Genomic DNA, 10,053 nt, shown 5'->3' on the forward strand with positions numbered 1-10,053 from the left:
CTATCCAGCCCTGCCGATACGGGTTCATGGGATGGTATCAAACTTACGGTATCTCTTCAGCATCCTCAGCATTTCTTATCTCTGCCCTGCCTTGAGCTCACTCCCCACCTGCTGTGGTCACTGTGGTTACAGAGAGCTGATGCTGGGGGCAGAGGACATCAGCTCCCCACCTCTGCAGGCTGCGGGATGGTGCCTGTGCCCTCTCTGAAGCCGGGCATTTCTTCATCCTCCCTGCACTCCGCTTGGCTGCGCAGCAAATCCTGCAGCAGCGACACCACCCCACGCCTGCGGGGAGCCCAGGCCCTCGCTGGTACCTCTGCCAGCAGCCGCCTGTTTTCCCCTTGTGCTCTGCTCCTCCCCTGCTGCAGAGCCTCAGCTGCCGCCACACGAACAGAGCGACAGCCTTACGTAACCCACAGCCCTGGCATAAACAGCAGATAACCCTGCTTCCAGCCACGGACACATTTCCTGAGGAGACTTTGGACACCTTGCCTCCTCTGTGACTTGAGGTCCAGCATCCCTTCCAGGTCCTGCTCTCTGCCTGGAGCAGCTCCAACCTTCCCCGAGCCACCCTGGTCACATCAATCCCATGGGAAATGCTGCTGAAACCCCTTTAGGAGCCCCCTATATTACCCCTGTGGGGTGATGGGACACATCTCCCTGAATATCCCACACTGGGAGACGAATATCCTGATCTCAGAGGCTGTTTCGCATGGTGTCCAAGCCGGGGGGATGGAGAACGTGCCTGCCCTGGGCAATTCCCTTGCAGTCTAGCTCAGAGAAGTGTATTTATTCATCTTTCCCAAAGGCCTCGTTGGCTTTGCTGTGGTTCTGTTTGTTTTCAGTCCCTGCCGGTATCCAAAGGGGCGAGTTTCGCACTTACCAAAGTATTTCCGTCGTAAAGCGCGATCTCTCCGCTGGTCGCGCTGCCGGGATAAGCCAAGTAGGAGTTGGCGTGGTTGATCGAGAGAGCGCACAGACCTGGCAGGGCGAGAGGGACGCAGCTGAGGTTGTTTGCTGGTGGAGGACGGAAAGCAGAACCGCGGCCACGGACACCGCAGGGGGTTCAGGCTCTGTCTCATTTTTGGGGCAGTGCTGGGCACTGGGTGCTGGCAATGCCTCGGCCGTGGGGACACCTGCTGGTATGGGACAGTACGGCTCCCTTCTCCTCCCCAAACCCAGCTCAAAGGAGCCCAGGCCCTGCTTTTGGGCACATGCTTGGCTTCTTCCCCTTAATCATCTCCTTTGAGATGGCACGAATAGGTGCATGAACCACAGCAAGGGACATCTTGGTCTCAGGGCTAACAGCGCTCCCGTCCAGGCACATCTGGGCGCCTCCAGATGTGCACAGGTTGGAGGTGCCGGATCTGAAGCTCACATGAGCAGCGCAGCGTGGACACAGCCCTGGTGTGAAGCCTGGCACACGAAGCCTGGCATGGCAAAGCAGCAGCTGTGGGGCCGGGCAGCACCGTTTCCTTTTTCCCTGATTGGAAAAGGGAAGCAGAAGAAGACAAAGCAAATGCCACACTCGTGCGGGGAGTTTCCGGCTGACAAGGAACTCGAACCTAGCTAAATTTTAACCACAGAGGAAATTCTTCCCCATAATAGCCATCTGCTTTTATGCCGACGTGAACATGAAGGTTCCCAAACAGCCCTTTCCAAGCGAGCAGGAATTACGGGACGAGACAGGGATGGCTGGCTGTGTGCGTGGGTACATCCATCCGCCTGCCCCCGTGTCCTTGGAAAAAAGCATCTCTTCCTGCCTGTCACTCCTGCCGCTGGCCGAGGACCCATCCCAGTGAATCCTGTCACACACAGAACGGAGCTCGCTCGCTTCCTGCACCACATCTGCGTGCGCACAGCCCTCCCAAATCCGACTCAAGGCTTCAGCACGACCTGAGCTTCCTGCCCTTGGCTGGGGGGGTCCCACCTAATCCCACGTGCGGAGGAAGCCGCGGGGTTAAAGGCTGCCGGGGACGTTGCCAGACTCCCCAAACAGGACATATACCCGTAGATACGCACACACACGCTGTGCAAGCCGTCATGTCAGGACACGGCCCTGGCGTGGGCCCAGCAGCGGGGAAGGATCGGCTGAAGCTCCCCTTTTAGGTCATTGTTTATAACTAAACAAAGAGACCGCAGCACAGCCAGGAGCTGCAGGATCGGCCAGGGGCCCCAGGGATCCACTCTCTATCCATCAGAGGCATCTACATCTTGCCAGGGACGGTGCACACCGGGTAGGAGAGGCACAGCAGCAGCAAAGTGCAGGGAATTAAAAGGCACCCAAAGAGGGAGTGACAGCCCAGAGACTTTGCTCATGATGAGCACGGGTGTCTTTTCAGGATGGTCTTCCCCCAGCGCTGGCACAGCCCTTTCTGTCAGCGGAGGATCCAGAGAACGCTGGGGCTAAACAAAGCGAGCTCTGAGCGGCTGCTGTGAGTCACCCGCTCCCTCCGCTCCGTGCTGGCTGAGAGGCCAACGGGAAACCAGGCCAGGGGAAAACACAGATGCAGTGCACTGGGCTGACCTCGGAAACGCACAGAGGATCACAGGGGACACGGGCAGCCTTTGAAGATGCTCCTCTGCTCGCTGCGTGCAGTGGTGGGCGCAGGAGGGAGGAGGCTGGTGCTGCTCTGGATGGCACCTCTGGGAGTGCCGCATCGCAGGCGGCTTCCTTGAGCAGCGTGGAAAAAAGCTACCACATCTGAGAAGCCCAGCCTTGCCCCCAAATCAGGCGGATCTGGAGCCTGCAGGGAGCCACACGAGGTGGCTTCCAAAGCTGGAGATGTGCCCCCATGGCACGTACTGCAGCCTCCTCGGTGCAAATCCTGCCCCTGACATGAAAACACCCATGAAAAACAACAGGCTCACCCACGCTGGACATTTTCTTCCCCTGCGTGGAGGAGACTGGACCAGGAGCCAGGTCCTGGCCAGGAACACTGCATGAAATCCCAGTCCTCACTGTGCTGGTGGTACCGTGCCCACGGTGCTCACTTTGGGGCGGGGTGGCACATTTGCTGTGTGATCCTATGCTCCCCCCCTGCTCTGAAAAGGGTTGTCTGAAGAGTGGTGAGGCTGGACACAGGGTTCTCTGGGTCAGGCCTGGGACCAGAGCAGATGGTTCAGGGACAAAGGGAGGAGCACGCGTGGCGCAGCGCTTGTCACTCAGCTCATTTCAGTGACAGCTGCTGCGGTAAAAGGGTTTTACAAAATTAAGCCCTTATGAAGTCCTGTGATTCGCAGCTCAGTCCTGGTCCGACGAGTGCTGATTGCTGCGGCTCTTAAACCATGACCTGATCATTTGGCCCCACTGCAGAACAGCTTCAGGCCTGGGTATCCCTGCCCTTCCTGCCGCTGCTGGGCTTTCTCGGGAAGGTTTTAAACTTTAATTATATTTGCGGTATTTAGTATGTTTAATCCACATGGAGAGGCCATCTGTTGAGACCTGAAGTAGGTCAGGGGAGCTGCTGGAAGAGAGTCCCTTGAAAGCCCAGCAGCCAGGCGTGAGCGCATCAGCAACTTCCCCATCAGCCGCCCGTGAAACGATGCTGCAGCCTGCGACTGGCCGGGACATCACAGCAACGCACGGCAGCGCTGCCGCAGGCGCTCGGCCAAATTTCCCTATCCGCCGCTAAAAATAGCTCCTCTCCCAGCAGCAGGAAAGCCGGATTCACCCTGTGCCACGCAGAGCCCATCGGTTCTGCAGCCACCTGCTCTGCCCCTCGGGTTTGCAGCAGAGGTGGAGTAATACAAGGTGGCAGCCCGGGCTCCTGGGAACTCCCTGGCAGGGATTTAGAGCTGTGCCTGGCTGTGTTTTCTGCCCTGGGTGATCTACACAGCACTCACCACTGACCCCAAGCCCCTAAGTAATCACAGGAGCTTTCTACCGTAGCGGAGCAGTGCATGTCCATGGCAGAGAAGGAGCCTGGGTCACCCACAGGTCTGCAGGGAGTGCCGAGCTCTGCAGCACGGTGTGACGCTGCAAAGCTGACTCACAGCAACAGTGCAGGGAAATGGGGCTCCTCTGTCCAGAGAGCAAAATTGCCATGGGAGTCTCTCACACAGGGCACGGCGAAGGAACGGCAGGGAGCCCTGGAGGGAGAGTTTCAAGTTGCTCTGTATGTGGAGGCAAACTTGTGGTCCTAGCCTGCCCTACAGCTTTCTGCTTGTGAAAGAGAATAAGGGCACAGTGCAGGAAGCCGTGAGCTGCACGGACATCCCATGCGAGGACAGAAAGGGATTGAACCCGGGAGGTGAAGTCAAACCACGCTGACCGTTTCTGCTCCCCTTTGGTGCATTTGCTCAGGACACAGCAGGGTTTTTCTCAGGGTTTCTCTCAGGACAGAGCAGGGTTTTGCTCAGGATTTTGCTCAGGACACAGCAGGGTTTCTGCTCTCCCCAGCCCGACTGCCTGCCTCCATGCATTTCTGGCTCCTCAATGCAGAATTAGGACACGCAAACCACAGCCTGGTTTAAATTGTAATACAAGCGTTGTGGCTCTGCAAAGCTCCTGCAGAGCTGATCTCTCCTTTTCACACAGCTCTCCCATGCTTACCTGTTGTATTTGGAGGCGTATCCAGAATAGTCTTCAAAAGCTTCATGTCCTTAATGTTATGGATGTAAATTGACTCCTCCAGGCAAACAACCAGCCTCTGCAAGGACACAAGGGACATGCACAGGACCTCACCAACACGGGCACGGTGCCTCTCTCTGCTGCTCCCACAGCTCACAAACCCAAATCTTTGCTGTCAGAAAAACTCAATGGGAATTTCTCATGCACTGAAACGTAAGAGAAGTGTGATCTCTTCTGCTTCTCCATCCTCTTGCACTGGACAACCTTTGATTTTGTACAAATAATAATATATACAATACATACATACATAATATATCTATTTCTGCATCTGGTGTTGCTTTAGAAAGCAGATAAAACACCATGACTTCTGCTCTGCTGCTCTAAGGTCTTCCACATCCCCAGATCCCAGGAACAGGAAGACCCATCATGGTTATACCCCAGCCATGGGGCGCCTTGATTGCCATCCATCCCTACCCCAACTTTTCCTTGCAGTTCTCTTCATAGCCAATTACTTTTTGATAACAAAGACCAGGCAGCAGGGAGGCTGCCAATAGTGCTTGTCAGTATCTGTAGATGGGACGATGTGCCCCTTGCTCTGACTTCTTCCTAATTTGGGAGCAAACATTGAAGTGCTGGGCCTCCCACTGCTGCTAAAGCTAATGCATCTGTTCAGCAAATTAATGCTTTTGTTCCCATTCAGCATCAGTAGGCTCTGTTTTATGTACCCCGAGTTGTGCAGCAGAATTGCATAAACACTGGGCCGGGAAATGTTTGTTCGTGGACAGTCACAGTGGTTAGGGTTTCACACTGAGGATTTAGACCATCTTGGCAGATGGGTTGGGTATTTCCAAGTTAATGTGCTTGTACCTCTGCTACTGAACTCTGCCAAGCGATGGGGAGGAAAGGCAGAAAAGAGAAAGGAAGCCCAATGTTGTAACCTTAGCACAGGGTCACCATCTCTGTGACCCCTCAGCCTTGTGTCTCAGCTTGGTGCAGATCTCTGTGTGTTACCATTTTGCACAGAGGCTTTTTTTGGGACCAGGCTTTGGATCTGGCCAAAGGGTTGGGCTTTCTAAGCTCCATCTATGTTAGTGCCAAGTGTCCAGAAGTGCTGAAAACCTCCCAATAAGAACGCAAGGCCAGACTCCATCCCGGCTCCTGAAGTTGGAGCACCCGAATCCATGTACAGGAAGCCTCCACCTCTTTAGAAATGAGGCCACTTATTTAGTATCTAAATGTGGAGCTTAGTCACTAACTTGAACCACCCACATTAGAAAACCTTTGCCTTGCTCCACCGTGACTCTCAGATCAAACTCTTTCCCACTTCTATTCCTGCTAACCACAGCATCTGGGGCTGTGTCAGAGCCCTTTTGCATTTCCAGGAAGACTTTGCCTTTTCTACAGGAACAGCCATCGACTTCGCTAGCAGAGAGCGTCACAGTAATATTTATACAGCTGATTTCGGCAAAGCCACCACGTGCTTTCCCAGAACCGCAGAGCGCACTGCCGTTGATGTGCAGGTGTAGGGAGGTTCCCAGATGATGGCAAAGCAACAGCCAGAGCTGCAGCGAGAGATGCTGACACCGACAGGGACAAAATCCAGGGCAGTTTTTGGGGATGGAGGCGAATGGGCGAAGGAGGCCTGGACAAGCTCCACAGGACTTGCAGAGGGCTGGTTCTCTGCTTCCTGCCCTCTGTGCAATCCATGCTAACGTCAGTGCAAACGCTGCTGAGATGAGGAATGGGGTTTAGCCTCATTGTGCACGCAGATGGAGCCTCAGAGAAGGTGCCTGGTGCTGTGACGGCTACACAGGGTTCAAGGCACTGCATCTTGTACTAAATGTTACTGCTCACCAGTGCTTTTCTTTAGTACTTCAGTTTGACATGGACCAGGTTAGGTAACTGAGTTGTGTGCTGAGGACTTCAATGTGCTGGGGATGAATACAGCCAGGAAAATAAATCAGACCTCTCCAAAGGCCTCAGCAGGGTTTCAGCAGTGAATGAAAACCCAGGGAGGGCCCACAGCACAGCCTTATTCCCACAATCTACCTAACACTTGAGAGTGATAATGGAGCTTGGAGCAAACAATTCCCATGGATCAACAGTGACCAAGGGACTCACTCGTTTGCTCAGTGAGGACTTTTTCACAGAGAGATCAAATTGAAACATGCACCATTTGTTTGAGAGCTGTTCCTGTTTGGTTTTCCACTGTTTTCCTGTGTTAACACCTTGTATGGGATTTGGCCTTCTGTGGAACTTTTAATGAAGTAAAGCTCTCATACAGGAGCCCAGGGGTTCAGATGTGAGAGCACGTGCAGAACCTGACTGCCACCAGTTTATATCTTCAATGCAGTTTGAAACAGAGATTTCTATCTGTAGCATCCTCAAATCTCTCCAGGTGTCTGTGTTATGGCTAGAGGATAAGCTCAGCCTAGGATCTGAACCCAAGCTCATAAAGCAGCCAAGGAACGCAGATGCAAGCATCATCTTCAGGCAATCTCCAGAGCAGCACATGGGGAAAGGCCTGAACTTATTTTATTCTCACATTGATCTCGTAAAGCTGCTAAACAGAACCTCCCTGTTTATTTTTATACATATACATCTATCTGCAATTCAGAGGAAGTCCTTATTTTGCCAGCTCCATTGTAAGTTTAAGTGAAAAAATTCAGTTCAGGACAGATTTAATTGGAGTACAGGAACTTCTGGTCAAACAGAGCTTTACTGGAAACTCAACCCAGAGTTTCCTTATGGGAGAGCCTTACTGCAGGACTCACTGTTGCTAAGTGAGGAGAGGTTGATTATATACAATTACACAGACTGCTTATTTCTTCATTGTAAAATGTCCTCTGCTTCTTATGGCATATGCTTTGAAAATAATTATGGACAAAAAGAAAAGATTACTTAAAATCCTCCAAAAGGGCTCAGGGCTGCGTGAGGCTGTGTCAGTTCAGAGAATAACACTCTAAAAGCCTTCTTCTAAGTGGTCTGAATGTTTTCTATACTAAAACAAGGCTGCTAGCAGGACTTGAGCAGAAGCATTTTGCCTCATCCACGGAGTTCAAGTTACTCCTGGGTTTTGTTACCAGCTTTGAAGGTTTCATTTGCAACCAAGATGGCAGAGGTGGGTCTGAAGTCAGGATGTGGAATCCAAGGGAGGGAGCAAGATGAAAAGGTGTTTTTCTGGCAGAGCTGCATGCTGAATAGGCAAGAGGGCAGACAACAAAAAGCCTTTGTGTAACTGCTACGAAAACAAGGACTCAGCTTCATTTTACTGAAGGGAACACTCATGGCAGATACCCACAGCCATCCTGCTCCTCTGTCAGAGGTCACCAAGCCTGAAGTGGAGGTAGGAGAGGACACGTACCCACCCTTCCAGTCCCACTTCACAGTCCTGGTGCAAAACAAACTGGGCTGCTGCTTCCCTGCTACACAACAGGGCCCCAGCTGGAAAGTCAACGCCAGGACAACGCTGGCTAACCCCTTTCCCCAGCCTCTCACCTGACGATTCAGCCGGATGGACAGAATTTTACTGGAATAGCTGTAGTTGCAGATCTCTGTCCCTTTCTTGAAGTGGTAGACATTCATTTGCTGTGGCTTGGCATGACTGACCACAACCACAAGGCTGCTGGAGAACAGACGCTCCACGATGTAAACATCTGGGATTTCATCTGGGGATAGAAGGAGGGCAAGATGGTCTTCAGCTTGGCTTATGGTTGGTTTGTCTGCAGCAACCAGTGAGACTCAACTCAGGAGGGAATCGGGCTAGAAGGCTCAGCACTAAGGTGTTCAATGTCTGCTTTTGTTAAAAATGTCTCATACCTGGCACAGAGCATTTAAATCAGAGCAGGAAGGAGTTAATAAACCTTTCCCTGAAGCCAGCCCCCTTTGACAGTGCTGTCGTGCATCTCCTGGGCAGGGCCTTCCAGCTGAAGCTAATCCTTGGGCCCTCCAGCTGTAGTTAATGCTTGGGAAGGGGATATAAAAAGGAGGAGTCACCCTTATAAAAAGAAAGGAGGTTCAGCTTGGTCAAGGACTTTACTGGAAGGAAATTACCAAGCCAGGATTTACTGAGGTATGGAATGAGCTGTGTGTGCCTCTGTTTATTCTGCAGTGTCTGATTTCTCCCAGCCTCCTTAGGGAAGGCTGATGTGTTTAAGCCTTCCTTGTTGCTGGGGTTGTGGTCTCTAGGTGCCACTACAAGGTCCTGGTGGATCTGTACCTAATTTATCAGGGGCTATGACTGTTATTGTAGGTAGCCCTGACTGGTACTCAGTGCTTGGGCTGTGCTGTGTTGGAGGTACAGGGACTGCTCATGTTTCAGCCTGAGTGTGTCACCAGCAGGGAACTGTTTGTCTTTGGCCTTTGGTCTGACTCTGAGGGCAATCCAAACTCCTAAACACTTTTAAAATAAGTCTATAGCTTGCTGCTGTATAACAGCTGAGTTATCCTGTGAGGTAAAGTGGAAAGGAGCCTGGACTTTGTTCCAGGTGATGCAGTTATGTCTGGTTGCTGAAGCTTTCTCTATAGTCAGTGGAGCATGGCTAACATCTCCCAGGTGTGAGGTGTTTCTTTAGAGCATTTCAGCTGAGACATGTCTGGTCATGGCCTGAATGAGACTAGAGTGTGCACCATAAGCCTGATGTGTTTCATGCAGTTAAGTGTGTTGCATGCTGCTCTGAGCACAGCTGATAGCTGAAAGTCTGCTGTGAATTACTTTCTTACACAGGAAATCTGGTAAAAACATTGGACTGAAAGCTTGCAAGTCATTCAGTGTCTGTGCTGGGAGTCTGCAGTCTCCTGTCCACGTATTTGAAACGTGCTGGTGGTAAACCACCTCTGACTGCTGGTTTGCAGGACAAACTGCTGCTGTCAGACTGACAGCAGTGAAAAAGAAGCTGGACTCTAAACCTGTGGGCATCCTCCAGCCTTGTTAAAGTACTGCTGACTGCTCAGAAGTTTCTCCAAGGCTGTAGCTTGCTCTAAAGGCTGCTGTGCACAGGGCAATAGGCAGAACTGTTCCCCCTCTGATATGGGTATGGCAGAAATGGATGCCACAAGTGCAATGGCAGTGAGCAGAATCACCCCCTAAGGCTGTCTGAAGTGCAGTAATACAGGTAAAATCCATTGGCCAATATTCTGTCACAGCAAAACAGGAGACTTACTGCTTTCATGGACCTGGTCCAGTTGCTCCACAGAACTTAAGGAAAAAAGCCTGTATCCAGTTGTGGTTCCAATTGCCAGGGAGCTGCAAAGACAAGACAAAAGCTTGCTAGTTTAGATCTTTGTGGCCTCCACGTGATAGAGTCCCTGCGTGTAGGAGAAACTGGTTGTTCCTAGTAGTGATCTGTGAAGGCACAACTTCCGTTTCCACTCTCAATCTAAAGCATGTAAGGTAACAAAATCAATACTCCCACTCTGCCTGCAGAAGTAGGCTCGCAGTATCCCTGTGAGACAGCAAGCTGTTATCCATTCATATGGCC

The 10,053-nt window shown here is 51.9% G+C and overlaps 1 protein-coding gene across 1 annotated transcript in view; it reads right to left on the minus strand.

The window, feature by feature from the left end:
• Positions 1-9,818, minus strand: part of WIPI1 (WD repeat domain, phosphoinositide interacting 1) — a gene marked incomplete at its 5' end in the record, with an annotated part of 18,669 nt that extends 8,851 nt beyond the window's left edge. Inside the window, 4 exons of the mRNA XM_010189252.1 lie at positions 884-981; positions 4,556-4,652; positions 8,072-8,241; positions 9,736-9,818. Of these exons, the coding sequence (XP_010187554.1) occupies positions 884-981; positions 4,556-4,652; positions 8,072-8,241; positions 9,736-9,818 (448 nt within the window). The remainder of the gene's footprint in view (positions 1-883; positions 982-4,555; positions 4,653-8,071; positions 8,242-9,735) is intronic.
• Positions 9,819-10,053: the final 235 nt, after the last annotated feature.

Source organism: Mesitornis unicolor, unplaced genomic scaffold (assembly GCF_000695765.1).
Source record: "Mesitornis unicolor isolate BGI_N332 unplaced genomic scaffold, ASM69576v1 scaffold23887, whole genome shotgun sequence".
In the NCBI taxonomy this organism is placed as follows: domain Eukaryota; kingdom Metazoa; phylum Chordata; class Aves; order Mesitornithiformes; family Mesitornithidae; genus Mesitornis; species Mesitornis unicolor.